Raw genomic sequence first — 27,989 nt, 5'->3', positions numbered from 1 at the left:
TGTCTGGTTTAGAAAAATCTGAGCAGATTCAGCTATGTCAGATAACGTTCAAAACCTGAGTAAACCAGGTTTCAGGAAGATTAAAGCAACACATCTGGCCCAGGTCTTCAGTCAGAGGCTGGGCCACGAGCAGCAGCTGCGTCATGGAACTCCGTACCAGGATGAGACAAATTCCTCTGAGCTGCTCCAGCCATGGAATGCCAGCAGAGTGAGGCTACACTTTGAATGAGTAGACTTTAAGTAAAAACTGCATAGATCAGGCCTTGGATTTTGGCTATAGACTGGTCAATTAAATGTGACAGAAGACTTTTATTTTTTTCATTGAAATCCGTATCTTAAATTAAAGGAAGCACAGCAATTCCAGCGCTACTGCTAAGTCCTACACTGAAGGCATTCAGGATACTGAGTGGGTTTTCCCAGCAGCCAAGATCAATGTGTGAGGAGAAAGGGGTGTGTACATGTGTGCTGCACACTAAAAAAGTAAACCACACATTAAAAAGGTTGACAATGCTCTTAAGACTAATATGGTGCATCTCTTGAAAAAAGACAGGGGCACAGGAGTAAGCAGGAGGTACCTGATTAATTTGAGAGACACTGGTTTAAAATAAAATACTTGATCTCAATCCACCCAAATTTGGGGGAAATATCAGAGCAGTTAAGCCACTTATTACAGGGTACAGAGTTGGGAGCTTGTACCCAGGGGTTGTGCAGCACAAGGATCAAGCTCCTTTCCGTTTAAGGCCTTTACACATCAGTTTCTGAGTCCACAGAGCAGAAGAGGTGACAAGAATGCTTGAAAAAATGTAGAATTGGCTGTGTTGGATGGACAGAAATGAAAGACATCACCACACACAGCAAGTCATCAGGGAAACGAAGCAGCTCCATAACAGCCGACCATATAGTTCTCCCCCTGCCCGGGAGAACGAGCACAAATCATGTTCCAGACCCGCCACTTCTGGTGTGACTCCGCGGGGCTAGCGGGGGATACATAGGCAGTCCGAGGGCAGCGAGCAACGGCAGCAACAGAGCCCTTCGGTTTCTGCTTCTTAAGGGGAATTCTATCAAAGGAACCGCTGTTCATTCGGGGGTGCTGCAGTGCCTTTCGCTGCCCCGGCACAAACACGGGCTCCGCCAGGGACGGGGGCGGCAGCCACCACCAGAGCGCCCCACGGGCCGCCACCGGCACTTCCAACGACGCGCTTGGTACACGGTGCTCCTTCCACCGACACTTCCGACGATGCGCTCCACACCGAGCTCCCACGAAACAGCCCCTTCAAACCCACGGCGGGGGAGCAGCCCCGGGTACATCCGACAGAACGACCGGCTGGGCTGGGCTGGGCTGGGCTGGGCTGAGCGCCGCTCCTGCCTCGGCCCCGCCCCTGCCCCGCGCGCCAATGGGAGCCGCCGCCGTCACGGCGTCGCGGGGGAGAGGGGCTGCCGCTGACTGCCCTCCCGCACACGTGACGGACCGCCTGCCCACGTGATGCGCCCGCCCAATGGGCGGGGCCGCCGCCCCCTCCCCCCTGCCCGCGCTCCCGGCAGCCCCCGCGCGGCGCGGCCGGTCTGTGTCGGTAAGATGGCGGCCGTGAGTCTGAGGCTCGGAGATCTGGTGTGGTGAGTGGTGGCGCGGACTGGGCGGCGGCCGCGGAGCATGGCGGGCTGGGCGCCTTTAGCGGAATCAGGCTGCGGCTGCGGAGACGCAGGCGGGGCTGTAGCCGGCCCTGGGAGCGACGCAGCGGGAGCCGAGTCGGGCTGGGCCGCGCTGGGCGCTGTCAGCCTGCGGTGACTTCGGAGAGCGACTGTGGGCAGGGTGGGGCTTGGCAGGGCAGGGCAGTGCAGTAGTGTGGCCGCCGCCGGGTTGCGGGTATCGCCGCCGCCGTCCCGTGGGCCGTGTGGGAGGAGCGGCGGGAGGCAGCCCGGAGCTAGGGCACCGGGCTGGCGGGAGGCGGGCTGGGCTGTGAGCCGGGCCGGTGCTGGGGAGGCTGGCGAGGGCGGCGCATGACGGAAGCTGTGTTAGATGGAAGGATGAGGGAAGCGGGACGGAAGGACGAGCGCTGCGGGGTTCCCTTGTGAGCACGGGCTCAGCTCCCGAGGGATGCGAGAAGGGTTAGAGATAGAAGATATTTATGGAGAGCCACACAACCGTTTCTTGGCAATGCTTTAATGAAGCAACACAACAATCCAGCGTTTCGTTGCAGGTTGGGGTGTCCCTGTGGAAACCCCCAGAAGCCGTTTCCCCTTGTCACTGCGATCTTACCCTCAGATAGTCAGAGCTGTGATTTTGTGTTTCCTGTTCGGGAGAAGTGGGAGCATTCCACCGCCCCCTGTAAGCACCGATTAAGTGCATCGGTTTTGCTGTGCTGGATGGGCTAGGCTCTCCTGCCAGAGCTCAAAGAAGTAGCTAATTTCCAACACATGAATAAATGCATGCATTTATACTGATAACTCAGATAAAAAGAAGCCTGTGCTTCAGGCTGGGACATCTGCAGCTCTCATCTGAAAATTTTACAGTACTGGGGAGTTGTCTAATTTATATAGCAAAGTAAGTAAAGATTAGTTACTTTTAGCATATTTCTTTCAGATGGGAATTTGGGGAGTGTTCTGCTCTCAGTGGTGGAATGCAGATTATCCTGCTTTAGTTTTGAACGTGACAGCCAGATGCTGTCCCTAGAGCTGTTGCAGGGAACTTTAACAATCAGACAGCAACAGCAGAAAGGGTTTGCTGAAGTTTTTTCTCAGTACAGGAATGGGAGCATTGAATATGAGACATGGTCATGGTCACAGCTCTTGACAATGTTCCTGCCTGCCCCTGGCTTCTGAATCTTCTGTGCAGCATTGCCAACTCAGCAGGCTGCAGTGTCACTTGCTGAGAAGTTTTGTTGTCGAGCCCCACAGGTTCTTTGCCCGTCTCTTGCAAGACAGTTACTAATGGGATTTTGTGAGTACTGCAGCACAAGTCAGTGACAAGGGTGAAATAAGGATAAAGCTCACCAGGAAAGCTGGTGAGCTGAGGGCTAAGATTAATGTCTCTTCCTCCTCTGTGATTGTTTCTAGTATTGCCTAGTTTTCATAATGGAAACATTTGCAAGTGTAGAAAGTAAGCTTTTCTGCCTTTTATGGCTCTTCATATCTTCAGTTAGTGTGGTGGTGAGCACCTGAAGGAAGTGATAATGGAACACCTGTTCAGGGAATCCTGCCATTAATGCCTTCCTGCGAGAATCAGAACCTCAGCTTTCTGTGCTGGGAGTTGGTGGCTGCTCTGCTCACCAACTGCTCTAGACAGGTAGATAGAAGTTCTCAACCTGAACTTTGGTCTAATTGCCTGCACCAGTGCTTCTTTCAGTTCCATGTGAAGAAATCTCCACACTTATGGTGCTGCAGTGGCTGTTACTCTTGTATCTTGCAGGCAGTGTTGCTGCTGCTCTTATTTTCAGTTCTGACAGTCCAGCAAGGTCAAACAGACTGTCCAGAGACCTGAGTTAGATGCAGATGTCAGCCATGTGTCCTGCCTGGAACAGAAGGCTTTGACTGCAAATTGTAACTTTCTCATTATGAAAAGTGTGACATAATATGAAAAAGCAGATATTGGGGTAGTTAGTTTTTTCTCTAGTTCTAGTGCCTAATAATTTCCTTTTTTCTTTCTGTAGGGGGAAACTGGGCCGTTACCCTCCATGGCCAGGGAAGGTGAGGTTTGTTTGTATTTATTGTTGCTTTCTTAGTTTTTCCTGGTTTGTGTTGTTGGTTTTTTTTTGGTTTTTTTTTTTGGTTTTTTTTTTCTCTTTTGGGTGTGGGGTTTTTTTTGGTGTTTTCCTTCTGTGTAGGGAAAGCTTTGCTTGAAAGCATTTCAGTTGTGGATTAATACTGGTTTTCTTGTTTGTTTATTTTTTTACACATCTACCCCACAAATCTAAAGTGTGAACTAGTTTAGGCCTTTATTTGATATATTATCTCAGTCTGTCAGTAAAGCTGGTAGTTCATGTGGAATGAAAAGACAACAGAGAGCCAGCTCTGGAACTGATTGTGTTTCTCAAATTTAGTTGTTTAATCCCTGTCACTTTCTGCAAGACTCATTTCTTTTCTTCCATCGTAAATTGGCTGACAGTACTGTGTTAAGTAATGGAAATAAGGAGTCTGGCTTCTCAATATACTGTTTTAGAGCTGTTGTTTTTGAGAATTATCTGGGGTAGTTTGATCCTACTTCTGGTTTGGTTGGGTTTTTTTCAGATGAAAGATTTTGAAAAAGGAATTTTATATGCCATTTCTATTCTTTCTACTTCTTGGAAAGACCTTTCTTTTATCTTATATGTCATATGAGGGCTAAGCATGCTGGGGTAACAGCATGAGTCAGGTAAAAGACTAGTCAATGTAGCTGACAACTATAAACATTTGGTTATTGGTTAGTATCAAGTTAACACCAGGCTCCTCCACAGGTGTCACCTGTGTATCTGAATGATAGCTTTTCTCCTTACTAACATTTTAAAGCTGATAAGCAATTTATTCTTGGAGTAAAGACAAAATTTAAATTCTTAAAGTTACGTAAGTGGAAAAAAAAATTAATGCAAGTTATCCTCCTAATCATATTTTTAAAAAATCTATAATAGCTGAACACTGAGTAGTAAAATCACAACATGTGTCACTATGTGCTTTTTAATTATGATTTCTAATCACCTTTAGATTGTTAACCCGCCTAAAGATCTGAAGAAACCTCGAGGAAAAAAGTGCTTCTTTGTGAAGTTTTTTGGAACAGAAGATCAGTATGTACCTCCTTGTTTTCATCTGGAAAATATTGTACCACATAATGTGGATCTTCTGTGGAAGAAATATTTCCTAATATTACAGTGCAATGTAGCATTGTAAAGGATTCCCTTTGAACCATGCAATAAAAGAAATTCAGTTATTATTGCATGCTATAGCTGCTCACTGGGGTATATCAAGAGTGTAAAAACTTAACTTTAGCTTTAGGATTTGAGTTGCTGTGATGATAGCTCACCACTTTTAGGTGTGACATGACTGTGTCAGATTTTAGCATATAATGAGAAAGGTACAGTTCAGAGTAATTTTTTTTTTCTGCCAGAGGAATAAAAGTAACTATATAATCGCCATTTGTGAAAGAATATACTGTCCTACGTGCTGACTGAAAACATTCTTGCTGTGCTTTTGGAAGACTTCACAGTATAAGAGAGCCAAAACTGTTTTAGACTTCCTTTTTCAAGGCAGAATTTAATGATTTCATAACCAAACGAAATCTTAGATTTAAATTATTACAAACTAGGTAAAAAAAGCCCCTGAGAACTTGGATATTTCATGAAACTGAAAATTATTTTGATAATTTTTCAATTTTCCTCTTTATTTTCTGCTATTAAGTCATGGAATAAAGAAGAAAATTGCAAATATCTGTGGAAGACTAAAAAACCCTTTACTTTTTGGAAGAAAGGTGACAAGACCTGAGACCATTTGATGAATGTCTCTTAAGAAAATTATTTTTCACTGCTAAATTATTTTTGCTTAATACTTAAAAATATTTTTCCATTATGAAATGAGGTCTAAACTTGATGGAGTAGTAGTGAATGCCACATAGTAATGAGAATGTTTGGATCCCTAGTAACTTGAGGCAGGTGAAGGTTGATTTGAGGCTGGAGAACATTTTTTGGCAGGGTTATTAAGTATGGTTATTTGAGCTAATAAATTCTGAGTTAAAGTGGATTATTTCTATCCTGACTATTTGTTCTCAATTCTTGTATTTCACATTATTGAGTCAAATACAGATTTTTTTTTTTTGGTATTAAGACAAGTGGTCAAATGTCTTGGCTACTGTAGCTGAGATTAATAACATGATTGCAAATGAAGAGTTCAGAGCTGCAAAATTATTTATTACAAGGGATTTATTACAAGATTCTAGAGCTCTGGCTGGGGCAAATTCAGTCATCTGGCACAGTGAGGTAGTATGGTTGTTGTAGTGTAGCTCCTTCCTCACATCTCCAGCTTGTGAAATTTAATCATATCATGCTAGATAATCAAGAATTAGAAATTTGCTTGCTTTGATTGGCATACCCTATCTGAAAATTGACTAGAAATAAATACTATCAACTTTATTTCAAATAATGTTGATAGAGAGAAGCTTGTGTGCCTCTTCTGTCCTGACTTGGAATGTCAAAAGGATGTGCTGGTTAGAACTATGCTGTTCTAACCAGTGTGTTGCTTGAGAAAGTTCTCATGTTTGAGCATCATCAGCCAAATCAGGTAAAATATGAATGATTTCACTTCAGATGTGAAGATGAAGAGGAAATCACTTTACTTCTTTTCTACAAGTAAACTAGTGGGTTTTGCACATACTTTTTTCAGGTGTATGTATAGACAGGACTTGGAAATAGGTAACTGAGAGAATGTCACCACCTTATGAACAGCCTGAGGAACAGCATAGTGCAGAACTGTTCAAGGGGTGATGAGGAGCACACTTAACCATACCGATGGTCTAGTGCACGTAGCTTCTTTTTTTAGTACCTCACTTTTTCTGCCATGTTCACACTGTACAATGGATCTGTACCATGGATCCATTGCTGCAGCTCTTGTATTACTGCCTAACCCTTTAAGGTTGAACAGGAGAGGATCTGCTCATTGGCTCTTGTCCACTGTGTATAAGGCAAAGGTGATGCTGATTTCTGGGTACAGTCCCTCCCATGAACTTCTGAGAGTTGTTGCCAGACAGTTTGTTGAGAGGTGGGCAGTCTCAGACCCTATTTTAGTCTGTCTTCCTTCTGAGGATTCCTAGGTGCCGTCTGTGGCCAGAAATGTGCCTGTTCCAGGCTGGGTGCAAATTGTTCCCACCTGGCTCATGTGGCTTTGTTTTGTCATACTAAAGGTTAAGGAGAAAGATGTTTAGAAGTAAAAATGGATGTGCATGAGCAGAGCAGAGGGGTAAATAAAAACATACTGATGAGTTTGGCAGTGGTTTTGGTGTAGTGTATAAGTTTTGGTTTGTGAAATTGATTTGTGAAATTCTGGCTAGCTTAGGATATAGCACAGGGGAAATGCATTTTCCTTTTTCTGCAAATTGAATATTACTGTGTACTGGGCCTTTGCAATGCTGCTCTGACTAAGGGAATAGATTAACTGGAAAGCTGTGAGTTCTTTTGGTCTAAAACACAGAGGTGAGAGCATGAGTGCATTCAGACTGTTCTCTAAGTCCTGGCTTTTGATAATTTTTCTATGGAGCTCTGTACTCTATGTGTTAATTGTGTTGGTGATGTTAGTTTCTCCTGTTTCTTCTGAAAGAAAGGGTTTTCTGGACAATAAGGATTATCTGCCCTTGGAAACAGATTTTGCTTGTGTTTAAACTGTGAAGTACATATATGCTTTACCACAGTGAAAGCCACCTGATGTTCATAGTAGTGATGTAATATCCATGTCCTCTTCTAAGTGATTGTCTGCCTCGCAATTAAGGCAATCATGTAACATCTCTTTATTACCTTGTTCTCCAAACTGATAAGGACGTTTTTCTAGTCTGCCTAGGAGCTGTGTGTCTCTTCTTAGAGTAAGTCACATTAAAAGGATTCTTTATCTAAAATCAAGAACAGTTGATGTTTCCTGCCCATAGACCTGAAAAGCATCTAACAACATCAATTACAGGAATCTAAACAACAATTTTAATTTAGTTTAGAAGTGGAACTTAGACCTCTTATCTGTGTTTCTAACTGTGCATCTCAGATAGTATTTTAAATCCCCTTTTATTATTTCCATGCTACAGTCTTGTTGTAGGAAGTCTTTATAGGTATTTCAGTAATCAAGTAAGAACTTTTGTTTTGCTATGTATGTACATTTGTTGCTTTTAGTAGTTAAAACTAATAGACTGGCTGGCCCGCAGGTCTTTCTTGGTGTGTGTCATACAGTTAAAAATAGTTTTACATTTTTTGGCCTGCTTAGGAATTCATTGTGACATTTGTTAAAACTAAAAATATCATTGCTTTGAAGGTATCTTTCTACTGTGAGTCTATAGAAATACTAGTGACAGTCCTGCAGCCATCAGAGATGTGTGTACAAACGCAGCCATTCACCTTTCTTACCCCTTTGGTATTCCCTAATAGCCAAATGGATTTGCAAGTCATGTATATTGGGGATAAAAGCATCATACAGTCAACCTAGGACACAGTCTTAACAGGAAGCATTCTTCCTTACATCCTTTTGTAGCATCAGGGTGAAACTAAGTGGTGGGGTCAAGGGGCATTTCCTGATTTTATATATTAAGGAAAAAAATGGAGGAAGCTTGCAATCTAAGATAAATGTAATAATATGCAGCCTGTTTCCATCAAGCACAGTGATTTTAACACAGCACTCATACACAGCACCTTTCCATCCTCCATGTCCTGTTGGGATGAAAGCACCTACCCTTTTCTTTTGCCACTGTTTCCCCTGGTTTTCAAGGAGAGAGTAAATTAAGGATGTAGTCTTTCTGAAATGTTCTTTCAGGACCTGATATCAGAAAACACTTGCTTTAGATTTGCCAACTGTTGGAAATACACCTTAGTAGTCTGAGGGTCTGGAGGGGTAGGCTGAGCTGATGGAGTGGGTGAGCTTGTGTTCCTGGTACTTCTCAGTGAGGCAGATTATCCCATGCAGAGCTCTATGTTGCTGTAGCAGAGCCAGCTGGACTATTGTTCAACATCTCTGCAGGCACAGTGCCATAGCTGAAAATTACTACAGACAAAACTCTTCCATCTCGTACTGAGGAGGTATTTTATTGCACAAATTTGAAAAACCTAATTTCCTTCAGTATTACCCTGCTTCTGGGTTTCTTCTAAATATCCCTTCCTTTATTTTAGTATGATGTAGTCATTTTTGTATTTTTTTTTCTAGGAGTTTATGTACTAAGTTGCAGAGTTTAGTTGAGTTACTTAATTGATGAGGGTTGGAATGTTCCCTTTTAACAAAGGAAATCCGTATTGATTTGTTGTATGCTCATACACACTGGTCTTGTAAATAACTAAGCAATTTTCTTTTGACTTTAAGAACTGGTTGTGTTAGCATTTAGTGTGGGCATCTAAAGTGCTACAGTCAAAAGGAATAAAGTTTTTCCCAGACTGTGGTAAATAGAAATCTGGAGATACAGTGCTACTGTTTTCCATCCCTAGCTATATTGTTTGCAAAAAGTGAGGATTGGTGAATATTCTTCCATCTCACTTCTGTAGTTTATCATTAGGAGTTGGTACCTGTAGATAGGAGGAGAATGGCTGGAATGGTGAGGGTTTGAAGATCTCCTTGCCTGTGCCATGCTTGTTCCATGGGTTTGAATCTGGTGCCTCTGCATCTCTCTATGCTACTGTTTCCGTGTGGCTGCAGGTCACTTTCATATTTGTCTCCACTTATTCTAAGTTCTGCTTATTGTTCATGTTTATAAAGTGAATTCGACATGAGTAGTGGTTTTCTAAGAGTGGTATTTTGGAGATGATGAGGAACAGTGTGGAGAAGTGAAAAGAGAAAGCCACTGCTAATGGAATGGGTATTTTTATTACATCTTTTCACTTTCCATGTAATCCATTCCTTACAGATGCCTGGTGTCTGTGCAGCAATAGGAATGCAATTTCATCTTAAATGTGACATCTTCAGTGTCATCGCTAATGTTTTTCTCGTGCATTGATTCATTGCTGAATCAGGAGACAAACAGTAGTTATTTTATATGTTGTATCCATGAGACTGATCTAAATACTGGGCTTCATTGGCCTTGAGGGCATTGAGATCTTGTGTATAAACATGAATAATTTTGTTTGGTGAAAAGTTCTTTTGTTTTCAAGTGCTTGAAACACTGCATGCAATTGGTTTGTGGACATTGGTGCCAAAATACGCTCATTTTTTACAGAAGGTTGTCCAGGTAGGTGATGCATAAACAAAGTGGAAAGGAAATAACCAAATTTTTTTTCCTTTTTTTTTTTTTTTTTAAATAAACTGAGGCAGCATTTAAGATTGTTTTTCACTTATTAGCTTGTCTCTGAGATCTCTAGTTCTTTGTCCTGGTGGATCACAAGTGCCAAGATGCACCTTTGAAGCCAGGAACCAGAAAGCTTTGTACTTCGGGCTTTCTCCATACCAAAGGAAAAGGAATGAGAAAGAAAGCTAATGAACATGTGCAGTAAGGAGTGATAGGATGTTCAGAAACCTAAGAGAATGCCTTGAGGGAAGATAACTTATTTTTATTTAGAAATTCAGTCCTGCAACAACATGTTTTTATAATGTGGTCCAAAATTTTGTTTCCTTTATATATGTAATGAAAAGCTTCTCATGAGCTGGTGCTCTGTGGTACACAGGGATGTTTGTCACTGTTTGTCATACAGGCAGGCTTTACTGTGTAAGATAATTTTAAAGTGTGTTTCACAGTAATGTCTGGGCAGCTGTGACAGATTCCCTGAATAGCTGCTGGACTCAGACTCTAGTCTGAATGCAATGATTTGATTTGTTAATATAAGTCAGTTCTTAGAAAAATTATGTAAACAAAATGAAAGGATTCAGCTTTGCATGCAGGAGCACTGGGTTCTTTGGAAAGGATGCTGGCATTTTCCAGTCAGTTCTAGCAGGTCTTGTCTCTGCAAATGAGACCCAAAATGTTTCATTCTACTTTTTTAAAGTTGATTCCTGATTACAAACAGTTTACAAACAATTGCCAGTGAGGAGAAAGGTCTTAATATAGTTATAGAGTTTATTTTGTGAAGAGAGGAGAAACGATCAAGATTCAGCAAAACATTACTGTTATTTTTTGTTGTTTTAATCTTCATGTTCAGTTTAACTATATGACATGGTGCTTTCAGTGTCTGAAAATTCAGCCTTTAAATCACTTGCAGAAACTAGACTGCACTGGAAATATTTAAAACGTATAATCGTGTATAACCTATGTAACATAAAGGTTCCTGGGCACAAGAGAAAGTACGATTGCCCCATTTTTGCTGTGTGCTAAGAAGTACCATCGGCCATAATAACTGTGGGAAGGATTTTCAAAACTTACACAGTTCTGTTTTCAGTATGCTGGAAGTAGCTTTGTAACAGTGTGGTTGATGAACCTAGGCTTGAATCTGGGGAGGGAGAAAGGTGGTTTAATCTCTGACAGCCACAAGGAATTCAGACATCAAGGGAAGCAAAGGCATTCCCTTAAACCTCACTGAAGAAGTGGTAGAAGAGCTTGTTTACATAAAGGACAGTGAAATTGTCACCCATACCTGATGACTTTACCATTTGGTAAATGTCAAGAAGTCTTATTTAGCAGGAGTGGGAACAGGGAAGTAATTTGATTTTCCTCAAAGGACTGCAGTCTTAATAGGACTGCAGGTTAATACTCTGCTACTGTATAAGTCAGGTTATTTTAAAATAGCAACAGTGAAGGAAATAGTTTTTTTGGTTTTTTTTTTTTTTTTTTTTCAAAAACAAAACTACTGTTTTCATACAGAATACCTGCGTACATCAGAAATAAGTACAGCAGTGAGCTGTTGCTTTTGTATTCACTCTGTGTGGTTATTGTTATCTCTATAGTGAGAATATGTAATTTTGGGGTTTTTTTCCTATAGTTTTTTTAGACACCTGGGTGCTCAATATATTTGAACCAGGGATTGATAGCTGAGAATTGTTAGGTGAACTTTGTTTTCAGCAACCTCTCAAGTAGATTAGTGGTATTGGCTACTTTACCTGGAGGCATGGGACTGTGGGTGTTCCTCATGGTGAAACAAGTGCAGTCATTGGGCTGCCATTATTTTAAATGAGTCCTGTGATCACATCCAAAAGCTGTTTTGCCAATAGAGAATAATGCTTTTAGAGGGGGACAATGCTAGGATGAGAGGACATAAAACTTAAGAAATAACAAAGTGCCAAAAGAAAATTCTCAGTGAATTCAGTAATGGCAGCCCTTCAGTTTCTAGATGGGGAGTGAGTTTGGACTGTTGTCATCAGTAGAGCTGGGGAAGAAAGTATAGCTGTGTGTTTCTCAAAGCAGGGGGATTATCCCATTGAGAAGTCTGCAGTTTGGAGAATATAACTAGCTTCTTTTTTTTGTTTTAAGTGCTTGGATCAAAGTGGAGCAGCTGAAGCCTTATCACCCTCACAAAGAGGAAATGATAAAGATTAACAAGGGTAAGCGCTTCCAGCAAGCTGTGGATGCTGTAGAGGAGTTTCTTAGAAAAACCAAAGGCAAGGACCAGGTGAGTGAGTTCTTCTTCACTGTGTGCATTAAAACAGGTTTTGGCATGAATGATGATTATATGCCTTGTTATGCAAAAGGAGTTTGTTGCCTCTGGCAGGTTGAGGAGGATAGTGTTTTCCTTCCTTTGGTTTTTGGGTTTTATTTCCTATCCTCTCTTCTTCCCCATTAAATCTTGTTTGGTGGGGAAAAGTGATGATTGGATTATTAAATGATGAAGAAACTGAAACTGATCTACTTGTGATGATTTTATAAATCAATCTTTAGAATTTGGTATCTACTAATCTTGTCTTTAGTATGTTGAAGTGCACACAGTCCTGGCACGTCTTGAGGTGGCCTGTTCTGTTACGTGTTTACTTAAACTAGTGTATTTTTGCAGGAGAACTAACCAGGAACTTCACTCACCAACTCCAAAAGTCTAACAGATACATAATTTTCAAGTTACTGAGCTGTTGTTTTACTTGATAGTTATCAGCACAGGGTCCTTCACATCCTTGGTTTTGCATGAAAATCATTCCATCTCTTCTCTTCTTTCCTTAACCATCTTCTATTCTATAATCTCTCAGGCATCTTCCCATAACTCCACTGAAGAGAAGAATCGGCATAATTCAAGTGAAGAAAGAGGCAAGCAATCTGCTGGTGAAGAGAAACGCAAAGCCAGTTTGTCTGAAGGAAGGGTGAAGAAGGGCACAGGGGAAGGAAAAAAGAGGGTTTCTTCTGTCTCGTCAGAGAGAGGATCAAAGTCACCCTTGAAAAGAGCCCAGGATCAGAGCCCCCGAAAGCGGGGGCGTCCACCCAAGGATGAGAAGGTTTGTGTTGTGCATGTCCGCCAGTGCCCATGAACTTGGCAGCTGGACTTGAGGGCTGACTGGCACCTTGACTAACAGTCCAGCAGGAAGAATCAGTTCAGTATCCTTTTTTTTAAGCTTTTCCATGTTGCTACTTCTAGACCATTTGGCTTCCTGATACCGTTGGCAAGCATATTGTTGATTATTCCTGTGATTTTTATCAGTTAGTTGCTGTGAGTGGCTTTGTTTGTATCTTTGAGAGGGCTTTGAAAGCTGTATTAGGAGACTGCATTCTTTTGTCTTGTCATCCCTCAAGTTCAGTTTGTATGGGAAGGATTAGCAAAGAGGTACAGATCTTCACCTGGCTCCTGACTTCTCCCATCTCATCTACTTCATATGATCAGGTGATAAGTAGTTGCTCAAATTCAACCTCAGTACTCACAAAGAGTGAGATATCTTTAAGGGCTAGGGCTTAAAGAAAAAAATCGTAGCCTGGGAAATCCACCAGAAGAATTGTCTTCATTTCAACTTTAGGATATGTTCCCATCATCCATTATAAAGGAGTCTTAATATTTTATTCCTACTACTTCCCTGATATTTTTCTACGTTGTGGCAGCACTTTGTCTACCCTCATTTAGAGTTCTAGCCTTTCTATTATGGAACTCACTGTTGTGGTCTAGCTCTTCCTATTCCAAATTTTGGTGGATTATTACAAGTCATACCCTTCATTGACGACGACATCTGAAGACAACTAGGAGACCTCAACTGAAGCACCATAGGGCAACGTGCTTGCTTACCTGTGCTTCAAGGGGATCACTATGTGCTTCAAGTCTTTTCTTTCAGTCAGGATGCAAGTCAAGATGGTGGTCCTTGCTCTACAGAACTGTGAATGGATTGACTGTTGCTGGTTGAACAGCAGACTCTCTCTTGATGTAGTAAAATGAAGCTGATGATCATCTCAGATATTAGCTGTGAGGGCATCATAGAATAGAGTCATAGAATATCCTGATTTGGAAGGGACACACAAGGATCATCAAGACCAACTCCTAAGGAGTTAAAGGAAATACTGGCTCTTTTTTAGCACCCATGTCTTTGAAATTAGGCTGTGTAACAGATCCCATCAGTTTCTTCTTTTGAGAGAAGTTGGAGAAAAGGAGAAAATGTATGGTTATTTATGAATTAAAACTAATAATTACAGAACTTGTCTTGACTGATGCAGGAAAATGCTTCATTGGCAACATAATTTTCACTTTTCTAAATGTCTTCCTATAAGCATGTTGTGTCTACATATTTCTGTTTAAATAAGCCACAAGACCTTTTTTTTTCACTTGCAAAGTGATTCTGTGTCTTTGAGCTAGATTAATTCCAAAATTAATCAAAACTAATGGCTGGAAGAATTCTGATTGTGCTGACACACTGTACACATAGGTTTTACTGTGTTATCTACTTCAGCACATCAGAGTGCTTTGAGTAAGCTAATTGTGGTAGTTAACATTATTTTACTGGCACATGACAAGCAGACTGGTTTTAAAGTTGCTACACAGTGGTGGCCAGCTGTGTGATAGCAGCCTGGCCACGAACCAGGAAATTTAGCAGGATAAGGTAGGAAAGTAAGCCTTATAGCTTCTTGAAAGTGACAAAATAATTGCCATGAAAATATAACAATACTGCCTTAATACTGGTTTTCAGCCTATGAAGTAATTTTAAAATCTTGTTTTCTTGCCTGGTTCTCATAAATTCCTCAAGTTCTTAGCCCTAGAGTAGAAGACATTTATGTTGTTGTCCTGAATTAATATGATAATGGGATTTGTGGTTTTTTTCCTCTGTTCCAGTCCAAATTCTGGCTTCCAAGTAATAAGAATGCATAAAAATCAAGAATCCAGTTTTTGCCGAGGTGTGCTTTGTACAGAAAGGCTCTGTGGCCACACATGATCATTCACATACTCTTATTTTTAAGCTTATATGAATATATTTGAAGGAGCAGCAGAACTTCATAGATATCAAAGCAGGTTTTATCCACACTTTACCGGCTGAAGTATGCAGGACACTCCCTAGACACTACAAAGTTGGAGACTGATGTCTGCATTGTCGTGCTAACACTTGGACAGTTGCATCGTTCTGGGTTACCTCCCAAGAGTCTTAGTCTGGCTATTTTTGCAAACAGTGTTCTTCTCTTGTGCTTCTGTGTGGACACTAAGGTATATTGTGCATTTTCAGGAAGTAATTTCGGAGGGGAGATAATGTGACTCCATTTCTGAATCCTCATTTCAGAGGAAGACAGCACGTATTATGTAGAAGTCCTGTGCATTCTCTTCACATAGCATAAAAACCTAGATGTCTATAGTGTATGTCTATGAACTATAGCATGAAGACCTATTTTCACCTATATGTTTTGGGGAAATAAAAGAAAGTTTAATCTGCTCAAGTAAAAGCCCCAGTATGTTAAGTACTATCGTGATGCTACAAACCAGGGCCTGTGGGGCAGATGGGGCAGCCGACATACTAGTTTGTCTCATGGATTCTACAAACTTGAGCAGATGTGGCTGTCAACCTTATGCTTTAAAGGTACAACCTGATAACAGGTAGGCTATTCTAATGTGACAGGGTAGGATTAAAAGAGTTCAGACCTCTGCTTGTAATTATATTCTTCACTCATTTGTTAAATGGTTTGCATCCACCAGAGGAAAATACATGAGCAAGCATGTTTGTTTTTTGCTCATTGCATAAGTGCAGTAATTTCTCTTAGGTATGAATAATGGGCTCTCCAGAAGCCATAAATCTGGTTGAAATCCTTTGCTGGCAGTTGATGCTTTCCTCACTTCACCTGTCTTGCTAATACTCTGTGTTTAAATATGAATGCTCGTGGAAAGGCCTGTGATTGAAGTTGAAGGCTTTTGTAGTGCTTTCAGAGCTCTCTATGTGTGCTCAAATGATCATTGTGCTGTGACCAGCCCCTGAGCCAGATTTTAAGCTCTTTCTGATCCTCCTTCTGTCTCCTCAGGACCTCACAATTCCAGAGTCAAGTACAGTGAAGAGAGTGATGACTGGAGCAGTGGCTGGATTTAAATGGCCACCGAGTGTGAGTGAGGTGAGAAGCTTTACAACATCTAGGGTTTGAGTTTGTGGCAGCAAATCTAGAACCTTTTATCTGGCTGTAAAACAGTGAGATCTTACCTTCTTGTGTCAGAACATGCTGCAGTATAGCAAAGCTGAACAATATCCCAGATAGTTCAGAAATATGCTGGGAAATGAGATTTCTGTCTCTGTAGAACTACTTGCAGATTTACACTAAACTTGCTGTACTAATGTTCATACTTCTTGTTTCAAAAGCATTTCTGGGACTGACTTCCCAGAAGTGGGGCTGATGTGGATACTCTCTCCCTGTCTGAATACTATCACATGGGGTGCTTACATTTGATTTTCTTCACAAAGCAACTTTTGAAAGCCTTTTGATTTTGTTGAATAAATGAGTGATCAGTAAAGCAGAGTAAGAGCAATGTGATTCCAGGCTAGTATGTATGATGCTCACTGGGGAGATGAGGGATCTGGGCCTGCAGTCCTTGTTGCTCTTAGGATGGGTTTGCTTATCTCCAGACAATTCCCAGAATGCTGTTTTATGGAATTACTTAGAAGCTGGAAAATAATTGTTTTCATTTGCTTGGGAGAGGAAGAAGCGGAAGATGAATTTTCTTCCTCCCATGTTAATGTTGCTTGTATACTTTGGTTTTCCTACAGATGTCCAAAAATAAGGGATTTGGTTTGAATGGCTGTGGTTTTGAGACTGAAACAAAATGTAAACTGCTTAATTGAAACGGGTTCCTTGTGACAGCTGATACATTTTATATTTTCCACCTTATACTATTGCTCCCATGCAGCTTAGGAGAGCAAGGAAATTGTGCTGTGGTAACTCAGTGACTCTCTGGATTTATTTCTGAGGCTGTACTTTCTCTCTTTGTAGCCTGTGAAAGACAGTGATCCACACTTTCATCACTTCCTGCTGAGCCAGACAGAGAAGGTACGGATTTGGAAGATGGGATGATGCTGCTGGGTACCCTTTGCTGGGACTGAATACAAGGAGTATGCATAAAGAGTTCCAGAATTCTGTTCTTTAGGGAGTGGCAGTTAGATTAGTTAAAGCACTTCCAAGCCTTAAGATTTAGAGTAATTTAGCATTAAGTACAGTGAATAGTTTTTAGTAATTCAAGATTATCTAGCACTAGTTTTTGACAGATCTGATTTAATAAATTGTGTAGAATGAACAGGATGGACGGGAAAAGTTTTTTTTGTGTTCAAAAATTCTGTTGTTTGTTTTTGATGGTTGTCCTGTCAGTTTCTTCATCACATGGATAGGATTGCCAATTCACTGAATGTTGCAAGAGAACTTCCAGGACCAGAAAAGCTCCATGTAAAATACAGCCTGTTTATCTCCTGAGAGTCAGAAGCCTTGCAGGATTTTATATTCAGCAGTGAACATCAGGAGGAAAAGGAAAGATCAAATTAAGCATAAAAGGATTTATATCTTGCTGAGGATCTGGGCAGAGCCAGAAGGATTAAGAGCTGCTAACAGTGTTATCTAGACAGGCTCACAGTAAGCAGCATGGGGAGGAGCAGCCTTTGCCTTAGCATTTGTAGGAAGCCTTCTACATGCCTTCTCATATTAACCAGAAGGTTTTGGTTCCACAGCTGCAGAGACATAGTGAGCGTAGATGTGGGGCTTCATGGCAGGCGTCAGAGAGCTAAATGTAGGAGTAGGGATGGCCCAGGTTCTGGTGCCTCCAGAGGAGCCTGTTATAGGAACTACAGAAGGGAGTTTGCGGTGCCTCTGTTAGAAGACAGGCTGAATTGCTGAGGCAGGGTGGGAAAGAATGATCTTAATATCTTGCAGTATATTTTAGGTCTTATTTTCTTCCCTTGAGGGAAGCCCCAGAGCTGTCCTGGTTTGAAGGTGGTGGTGGTGGGCAAGCTGCCTGTTTCTGGGGAATAGAGTCGGTTTGCTCGGCAGAGTAAGTCAGCACTGTCCTTCCCCTGAGCGCTTTGTCTTCTCTGTACAGCCAGCTGTCTGCTATCAAGCCATCACAAAGAAGCTGAAGGTTTGTGAAGAGGTAAAGCAAATCTTCAATTTGATGGATGTTTATTGTTATGAGGCCTTGGAGTTCTTCCAGAGCTGTGCATTAAATTGTTTTTATTATTATTATTTTTCCCTTCTCTCTTCCCCCGCCACCTCCCCCCACCCCACTCCCTCAGGAGACAGGATCCACCTCCATCCAGGCAGCAGACAGCACAGCAGTCAATGGCAGCATCACACCTACAGACAAAAAGTAAGGTTTCAAATACACTTCAGCCATTTCCTTCCCAGCTCACACATGCAGCCACTCCCCAGCCTGTCACTGAGAATGAATAAACCTAACATTTCCCTTTAACTGCACATTCCTTCTGTCCTTGTGTGAAATTGTTTGGGGGACAAGGTGGGAGAGAGGCAGCTAAAAACAAAGGGGGCTGTGCAATACAAAATTCAGAGTAAGTTCTGTCCTGGATACATCTGCAATTCAGAGTGTTTCTGCAGTTGCCTTTTTCAGTAGGTCCCACTGCAGGATGTTAGCAGCAGTATTCCTCAGTGTTGCGTGAGGTAGGAAGATAAAAGTCTCCAGTAGTGCCTGGCTGCAGTAGTTGACTAGGGTCGTTTAATCGCTCTCCTGAGCATGCAGAAGAGGAAGAGGGAGGTGTGTTCTCCCATCACAAGAACTTTGCTGTGTAGCACATGAGCTTTCTGGTTTCTCCTAACACCCCTGTTCTTCTTTATAGAGTGAGAGAAGGCTAACTTGAGCTTCCTCTGTAACTTCTGCTCTGTTCAAATTGAGTTCAGGGCACTCTTGCTGTTTGCTGTTGGGGCAGTTCACATGGGATGTCAGTTCTCACTTGTACTGCAGGTGAACAAAAATAACAATGAAGCTGTTCAGGTAAAGCAGTCTCTCAGGAAAGTGCATCTCAGAGGTGGGTTGTGAAGGAAGGAATATCTCTGCTGGTTTTGAGACTTGAAAATGGGTAGACCTTATTTGGGCCATGTAAGGAACCTGTAGTGATTTGCTCTGCCCTGTCTAAGGGCAGAAAGAGAAAAGGCAGCATGGCTAGCTGGGAGAGGACAGGTGGCTTGTGAAAGCCACAGTGCCACTGTAGTGTGGCTAATTCTGCAAAATTAACTATTGGATTTGCCAGGTAGATTTTGTTGTGATGTTACCTTGGATGTGTCTGAATACTTCAGAATCCCTTTGAAAACTGGGAAGCTGCATGATGGGTAAAAGGGTTTTTGCAGCAATATCTGCAAGAGGAATTCCTGTTGCAGGTGATTGTAAGGACTTGGTGGCATATTGTCTCTTTTTTGAATGGAGTGGAGCAAAATTCTTTCCAGCTTGCAGGAGGAGGGGAAGGCTATTTTCTGGGACTGATGGTGACCTGTACTGGCCTAATACTTCCTTTCTTCCTGTGTCTGAAATGGCAGCTGTAGAACAGGGACTAGGTCTTTGGTCTGGCATGATGCTTAGCACAGTAGTCTTTGCTAGGCTTTATTAAAACTAGGATACTAATGTATCATTCAATTAGACAAGCAGACATTGTATGTGTGACTTAAAGTCAGAAGATTAATGATTAGAAAGCGCCTGCTCATTTCTAAATGTTCCCTTTAAATTCAGTAAGGCAATGACTATCAACAGAAAGCACATGAGCAGCAATTTTAGTAAGCAAAAAACCACACACAAACAATCCACACCAAACAAACAAAAAGAACCCAGACCATCCAAGTCTTTAATATTTAGGTGATCTTCTGAAATAGGCTAAAGACTTTCTTCAGGAAATTGTTAGGGATGCTTGGTAAGCAAAATAAATTCCAGCTTGCTTTTAAAGCTCAGTATTTGCCCATTGTAGCTGTGGTTGCAGTAGAACATGTTTGTTTGGGTATTTTTTTGTGCTGGTGATGCTCCAGTTTGCTCTTCATCATTTCCAGCACCATGAGAAACTTAACACTGATTGCTTTCTCTTGCATTAATGTTTATCTATACCCTCAGGATAGGATTTCTGGGCCTTGGTCTGATGGGAAGTGGCATTGTCTCCAACTTACTAAAGATGGGTCACACTGTCACTGTCTGGAACCGGACTGCCGAGAAGGTAGGCACGTGGTTAAACCTCTCCTAAACATTCAGTTACCCCCTGTATCTCATAGAATCATCTGTCAGTGGTGTCTCGGAGGGGATGCCAAAGAAACACAAGGATATGCTTGCCACCTTGTTTTGTCCTGTTTCCTATGTGCTTGTTGGTGGGCATGTGTGACTAGGTGCAGCTGTGGTCTGTTCTAGTGTGGTCACTCTTATGTCAGCAGTCTCACCCCACTGCCTTTTTGTGTGAGAGGAGAGAGTTGTCAGAAAAATAACACCCTTGTATATTACACCCTTATATGTGTTGAAGAATGGGATGTAACATGCCTCTGAAAATACTGCTGATGTGAATAGCCATGTCAGTGTATTGTGCATCTGTGAATAGCCATGAAAATACTGCTGATGTGAATTGCCATGCAATGTATTGTGCCAAAAAGGCCAGGTGCAGGGAGTTATCCCAGGAGATTGAGGCATGGTAAGATGCACTGCTCAGCTGCAGGTTAGTCTACATCTATTGTGCTAGTCATGTGGTAACAAGTGTTCTGTCAAAGACCTGCTGTGTCATGAGACCAGGCTGGAGAAGGGCTTTATAGGAGTATTCAAAATGAAAACGGAGCTTATATTGCATGGCACTTATATACTAGACAGTGTTACGCTCTCTGTAGTGGAGGAGGAAAAGTAGGTAGCTGGGGGAGATGTGGTACTTGTAAGATGCTGTGGAATAGCAAAGCAGGAAGGGCACTGTGGTTACTTTGTTAAAAGGGGATGAAAAGATTTATTTTTTCAAGAGCAAAACATGGCTGGTATGAGGGGATAGGGTAAAAAGGAGCTACAATTTTGAAGCAGCAGCCCTCTGATGCGCACTCATCTCAGATGTGTATATTCCTGTTACTATCCAGTAACACATGTTTCTACATCTTTGAACCAATTTTTTTCCCTAAATCTTCCTTTTTTCCCTAATAATTTCTTGTCAAACCCACAACATTCTTACCGTTTCACCTTAGGGTTTTGTTTCTTTGTGTCTTTCTTTCAAAGTTCTTCGCCCGTTCTTCAGAAAAGCTGTAAAAGAGCCCCGCACACACACACACACACACACGTGTGTGTGTGTGTAGACAAAGCAGCAGAAGAAGATGAAGTTGTTGTGCAGTTAACATGCCTGTCTCCTTTGGAGTTGTGTCCAGCAGTGGAGTTTTTACGCAAAATGCAAAGAATCCATTTCCTCTGCATTTAATTTGTCTTACCTTTGGACTTGTGCCTTTTGCAGTGTGATTTGTTCATCCAGGAGGGTGCACGGCTGGGAAGAACCCCTGCTGAAGTAGTCTCCACCTGTGACATCACGTTTGCCTGTGTATCAGATCCAAAAGCAGCAAAGGATGTAAGGATTAGCTCTTATTTTACCTCCGCTGGTTGGACTATGAGATTGCAGTCAATGCATGCCAGTTCTGATTCCTGCTAACCACAGTAGCCTGGGTCATTGTACATCCTGAGCAGTGCAGCTGTGTAAAAATAAATGTCCCAACAAAAATTAAGCATTTAAAAAATTGAGTCTTTGAGGGCCGGTTCTGGGGGCCTGCTGCTGTAGTGTAGTGCCAGGCTCAGCTGGACTCCTGCAGAAGTAGGGTTTCTCTGCAGACACCCTATTGCTTTACCACTCTTCTGTTCTCCACAGCTGGTGCTTGGTCCAAGTGGAGTGTTGCAGGGGATTCGCCCAGGGAAGTGTTATGTGGATATGTCCACTGTGGATGCAGATACAGTCACAGAGCTGGCCCAGGTAATCACTGAACTGAGCCTCTTAACAGCAGCAGGTGTTCATTCAGCAGCAGTTCTTCAGTTTCTGTTGGTAATAAAACTGCTTCTAGAGGTCTTTGGGAGAGTTTCAAGTTCCAGGCAAACAAGACAACATGTCAAGTCTTAACCAGCAAACAGTGTTGGATGAGATGTTCCCTGGTGATACCAGCAAAGTTATAAATTTGGCAGAGCTGTTACCTGATGCCAGTGCAACCAGATAGCCAAATTTTGATCCCCGAAGAAATATTTGTAGACAGGTTGGTATTCTGTAGCAAACTGGAGGGTAAAACTCTGTCTGGATTAATGACTGATGAAATGCATAATCTGCCTAGTTTATGTGCTCTTGTTGGGGAAAATGAATGTCTCCACATTTCATTCTGTAGAAATATTACAGGATTTCTGTAGAAGTGTTCTGATTACTTCTGCTGTGGTATCTGCGATTTCTTTTTTGGCATCTTGATTGCTCCCCACTGCCCTAAGGCAGCGTGTGTGGTTTCACAAGGAAGGGGAACTGGTTTTGGTGAAGTTTTAAGTAGACCTGTTGTTGATGCGCTAGTGTGTAACATTAATTCGGAGAATGCAAATCACCCACATTAGTAAACATCTGGGCTGAAGAGATCTGTCAAAGGCCTTTCGTCTGTGGGAAAAAGGGGAAAATATAATGATCAATCTTCTGGAATTCTTATGCCACATATACACCTTCAGCATTGATCCCTTGGCCAGTATAGAGTGCCATGACAAAAGCATGCAGTTCAGCTGCTTAAAACATACACAGTAGTGATGGGTGGCAAGTGACCTCACATTTGCCTGGAGTGTGAGGTCAACTTTTGGTCTTAATCGCGCTTTGCAAGATACAGTACAATAGTGCTTTCTTCTCCTGTTGGAGCTATTTGTTCTGCTTTAAAATTCTGTCCTTAGTGGCAGAAATGCCCTAAACAATGTTCCTGCTGCTGTTCATGCACAGCTAACCAGAGATGCTCTTCTCCCAGGTGATAGTGTCCCGAGGTGGTCGCTTTCTGGAAGCACCAGTCTCAGGAAACCAGCAGCTCTCTAATGATGGAATGCTTGTGATCCTGGCAGCTGGCGACAGGGGTTTATATGAGGACTGCAGCAGCTGTTTCCAAGCCATGGGGAAGACCTCTTTTTTCCTAGGTAATTGAAACATGGAGAGCCTGATAGCAGTTTCTTAGTGCAAGGACTGGGAATTTCAGCAAGGACTCTGAGATGTATGTCATCCATATCATTTCTCTGTGGGCAGTGCGGGAAATTGGCTTGCTGCTCTAGAACTTGGCCAGTTTCAGAGCCTGCAGGCTAAGGTTTCCTTTCTAAATGCTGGCTCATTTTGGAGGATCTGTGATACTTTTGGTTTTAAATCATAATTTCTTACTATTTCTCCATTCCTTTGGGTGTTTGGAAAATGGGAATATTTTCTGAAGTCTTTCAGGGCAAGGGAGAGCTGCCAAGTGCTTGATGACAGAAGTCTAGCAGTGTTACTGGTGTGTGGGCTGGGGAAGCAGGGCTGCTACTTCTCTTCTGGAGGAATCGAAATGGTGTGTCTTGCTCCCAGGTGAAGTAGGCAATGCTGCCAAGATGATGCTGATTGTGAACATGGTCCAAGGCAGCTTCATGGCAACAATAGCAGAAGGACTGACTTTGGCTCAAGTGACTGGCCAGTCCCAGCAGACCCTTCTGGATATCCTCAATCAGGGACAACTTGCCAGCATCTTCCTGGACCAGAAGTGCCAAAGTAAAGTTCTCTTACATTGTTTTCTTACAAGTCATTTTTACAGTCTAGCAGCTTTTCAGATAGTGGCAGAAGGTAGAAAATAACAATCTCGTCTTCATCAGCCTGGGATAATGGTTATTTTAAGCATTCTGGAAATGAAGAGCTGAGTTCCTATTCCTTCCCCTTCATAGCTAGGACTTCTGAGAATCTGAGTTAGGACTGCTTAGGGCTTAAGTCAGGACTTCATTGGGGTAGGGTAAAAAGTGAAATGGAGGGCAAGCTGCTTAGAAATCTGAGCTCACTTTGTCAGTGGGCACTAGTGACATCAATCTGCTGTGGCCAGATGAAGATAGAGAGTAGAAAAACAGTAGCGATCAGCACTGGAGAGATTGGTGTTGAATTGCAGCCCCCTGTAGAGTGGGCTTGGCTTACTTTTGTCATGCTTAATTTTGCATGGGTTCCTCTCCACAGATATCTTGCAAGGAAACTTTAAACCTGATTTCTACCTGAAATATATCCAGAAGGATCTTAGATTAGCTATTGCACTGGGCGATTCTGTCAACCACCCAACTCCCATGGCCGCTGCTGCCAACGAGGTAAGAGTTGTTCAGTGTTCAGATGTGTTCTTCAATATTTATTCAACAGAGCCATTTGTCAACCAGAGACACAGATCAAAGAATTATGTCATCTCTAAGACAAGGGAAACAGTGATTGAAATATTTTTTTACTAGGGTGGCATTTGATTTGTTTTGATTGTAGAGACCCTTAGAATGTTACATCAGGAAACACAGAAAGACCTGGCATTTTCTGATCTGCACTTGGATTATTTGACATACTATGCAGTTCTCTGGTTGCAGTGGTCAGCAAAGGAGTTTTTATGCTGGGAGGAGGCTTCACACAAGAGCAAGCTCTGATCCTTTTCTGATTTCTCTTTAGGTCTATAAACGAGCAAAAGCATTGGACCAATCTGACAACGACATGTCCGCAGTGTACAGGGCCTACATCCATTAGGCTGCACCCTTCTTACTGTTCATACAATAATGATTGATTAATATTATTATGATACTGGGTTTTAACTCTGGACCAGTCCATCTCTGTCTTTCCATTTCCTTTTATACACAACTTTGAGACCTGCTGTGATGAGCCTTCCACTGTGGCAGGAGGGGGGAGGAGGGGGCTCGGATTGTTGCAGTCTAATTAGAAAAATCCATGCCATGCACTGACAGTCATGAGACGAAACAGCGGCAATTGTTCAGAAGCTCTGAGGCAACTCTGCCAGAAATCTGCTGCTTGGCTGCTTTAGTTTTCCTCTTTGTTTGCTAGTCCAAGATGCTGTTTCTAACAATCCCTTTTCTTCTTTGCTGTGAAGTAATGCAAGTGTTGGACTCTCTGCATCAAGGGGACAGGGTGACATACATCCCATCTACCTGTGAATATCACTCGAGTCCTTGGTCCCAAGTAAGGTGAGGAGCATTCCTGCTGAGTAGCCACTGTCATAGAGAACAAAGCACCTCCCATGGAGGAGAAGGGCAGTTCCAGAGGGTAAGGGGAGTTGAGTGCAACACTGTCTTGATTCAGTTTCTTTTTAGACTTCCAGTTCCCCACCTTGATGGAGGAATTCCTGTACTGTTAAAGACAACACATTGCATCCATGTCTTCCCCTGTACAGACAACTACCGCTTAGGGAACACAAACTGTACTGAAAATAGGAGAATGCCTATGTCAATGAGGCTCCTGAAAGGCTTATCATAGCCCATCCATAACATCATTGGAAAGTAACACGTTTGCATAGAAAACTGCAAGAGAAACATAGTGCCTATAAAACTGGGCTAGAGATTTTACTTGTTCCTGGCCTTAGCTTATGTTATGTTACTACTTGTTTGTTTTTTTTAACCCTTGTAGTCAATAATTACAAAGGTGTCTTGGATTGCAGCAGTGCACAAGCAGAGTGGTGAGTCTGAAAGGGGAGAGAAGAATGATTCAAGAGATTGAGATTACTGAGCTCCTTTCCACGCTCTCTGGCCTTTGCGTGGTTGTCACATCTCTCAGCCTGTTTGCCCATCTATAAAGGTGGGTGATGGTTACCTACCTCACAGGGATACTTTTGTGTACTGACTGGTGACCTTTATACATGTCAGATTTTCCATACATGTTCTTAGTGTTACTATTTTGGGTACAAGACAGCATGCTATAAGCCTTCTCCCTGTATCTGTAAACTCTACTTATAGCCAGATACCAACTTCTAGAAAGACCAGTAACTGAGACTGGGGAGGCTAAGACCACTGCTGAACTTTAGTCTAGAGATGGGCAACATGAACTGCGGATGCCAAGGCGAGAGATCAGAGATGCTCTCAGTGTAGATAGTAGAGCAACCCAGAGTCCAAAGGATGCCTGTCACAAAAAATGCACGGAGTGTGGCTTGGTTTTTGGTTTGGAAAAAAAAAACAATTCTCAGTATTAGCCTTTTGGGATTGTTCTTGCATTTTAAATTCAAGTGTTAGAAAAATGCCAGTGAGAAACTTTGGCCAAAATAACTTCTCAAGTGGTACAATCTCCTTCCTCCCTTGGGCTGGGATTCTGAAAGGAAAAGAAGACAGATTCAAGTTAGGTTGTGTTCCTGACATCTGCTCCTGCCACCTTATTTTTTTTTTCTAGGAACTTAATGGCTGTGTAAGTAAATTTCCCCAGGGTTAGGATTTCTTACCAGTCTTGCTTTGTGCAGCATGTGTGTATGGTTCAGGGACACCTTGTTAAGAAAGAAAGTGTCACATACGCATTTTGAATCACAACATCTAATGCCTTATGCTGTAAATGTTACTTTGAGTATTTCACGTCCTATGATGACTGTTCCTTGTGGGCTAATGCTGTATTCTGCATTACTTATATCCTGTAGTGAACATCTGGCAACAGAGCTGTCAGACCTCACTGCCTGTTGGCCACTGTGTGTGGGTGATGGTAGTTCTACACCTGTGTTCTTTTGGCAATGCCACTGCCATTCTGTATGTAGGTATTCACATTAAAGGCACGTAAAATTGCCAGGATAGTTAGCCATTGACTTGCTTTGGCACACTGTTCTTCTCCACCCAGAACTCCACAGTTAGCATCTGAAGTCTTTTGTTAAACATGCTACAGTAAAAAAAAAAATCTCTCATACGAATTGTGCATTGTGGGCATCTGAGGGAAGTTGTAGATTTGGAGGCAGGAAATGAGACTGAAGGAAAAAAATCTTTTGGGAGGAAGAAGGAGGTACTGTCCCATGTGCAGTTGAGAGTGAACTGTACTGAGCCAGTTCAGTGGCATCCTCCACCTGTCCCTGCCCTCTTGGGCCAGAGTGACGGTAAATGGGTGTGAGCAAAGGTAATGGAGGATCTTTGTTAGTTTGTGGTGCCTCTGGATACAGAGAGAATGCCAAAGGAATTCTCAAGTCCTGTGACAGGTATTTCATAATGAATTCAAAGGACCAGTCCCAAGGCAGCTCACGGCTGCAGGGTTTGTTTCTAGAAATACTGTAGTTCCCAAAATGGAGATGGTTATTTCTGAGTGAGTGGCAGATGTGGACTAGTTGAACACTGTAATTTATCCTGGAAGGGTCTGACTGCAGCTTTCTGCCATTGTGGGTGGCTGTAGAGTGGCTGCAGTGCTGCCTGGACAGCTGTACAGTCACAGGTGTGCCCAGGAGGAGCAGGAGGAGACCAAAGAGCTCTGATGTGGCTGTGAAGAGAAGGGATGGAAATGGGGGAATCCAGACTGTTCCAGATGCCAGTTGAGATTGCTGTCATTCTCACTCAGATTCTTGTATTTATGTCTGTAGCCTCTGAACATGGATTTGAGTCTGTTCCTAGGCCTGAGATTTGGGGGAGGGAAGTGGGGGAAGCAGTGGATTGAGAGATGCTCTAATAAAACTGGCTAGTTAAATGTTGTCCTAATATTGTTGACAATTCTGTAAAGTTTCTTTTTATGAAGATTTGTTTTAGAAGTTTGCTTTTTTTTTGACTCCCTCCTTTTTAAAGAGAAAATGTGACACTTGTGAAAAGCTTGTAAGAAAAGCAGTTTCCTTTTTCCTCAATGATAGACCCCATAGTTCATTAAGGTTGTGAATTTTTATTTTCCTGCCTTGTTTTTAATTAACATTTGTCATTCAGAATAGGATGTGTGAAAATGTTTAAATGGCAAAGACTTTTTTTTTTTGTGCAATTAACAAAGCTACTGGCAAAAAGAATAAAACCTTTCTTGGTAACAAAATGTTATGTGGCATTTTCTAAAGCCTGTCAGAGCTGTCTTGGGGCATTAAGGAAGTATGTGTTTCTCAGAACATTAGAAACTCAGAGCTGCTGAAACCAAGTAATCTGAAAACTGAGTAATCCTGAGAGCAT

The 27,989-nt window shown here is 42.2% G+C and overlaps 1 protein-coding gene across 2 annotated transcripts; it reads left to right on the top strand.

The window, feature by feature from the left end:
* The first annotated feature begins 1,509 nt into the window (after positions 1–1,509).
* Positions 1,510–27,542, top strand: GLYR1 (glyoxylate reductase 1 homolog). Of its 2 annotated transcripts, XM_053958094.1 has the most exons (16): positions 1,511–1,614; positions 3,648–3,684; positions 4,675–4,754; positions 12,032–12,170; positions 12,736–12,978; positions 15,959–16,045; positions 16,916–16,972; positions 18,009–18,059; positions 18,202–18,275; positions 20,016–20,115; positions 21,367–21,477; positions 21,772–21,873; positions 22,880–23,042; positions 23,458–23,637; positions 24,088–24,212; positions 24,553–27,542. In XM_053958094.1, the coding sequence occupies exons 1-16, from the start codon at positions 1,577–1,579 to the stop codon at positions 24,625–24,627; spliced, it is 1,662 nt and encodes a 553-aa protein (XP_053814069.1). In that variant the 5' UTR covers positions 1,511–1,576; the 3' UTR covers positions 24,628–27,542. The 2 variants fall into 2 exon arrangements, with proteins under 2 accessions (XP_053814070.1, XP_053814069.1); XM_053958095.1 differs by lacking the exon at positions 12,736–12,978 and having other exon boundaries at positions 1,510–1,614.
* Positions 27,543–27,989: the final 447 nt, after the last annotated feature.

Source organism: Vidua chalybeata, chromosome 16, assembly GCF_026979565.1.
Source record: "Vidua chalybeata isolate OUT-0048 chromosome 16, bVidCha1 merged haplotype, whole genome shotgun sequence".
Lineage (NCBI taxonomy): Eukaryota > Metazoa > Chordata > Aves > Passeriformes > Viduidae > Vidua > Vidua chalybeata.
The sequence above is the reverse complement of the archived record's forward strand: the minus strand, read 5'-3'. Positions and strand labels throughout refer to the sequence as shown.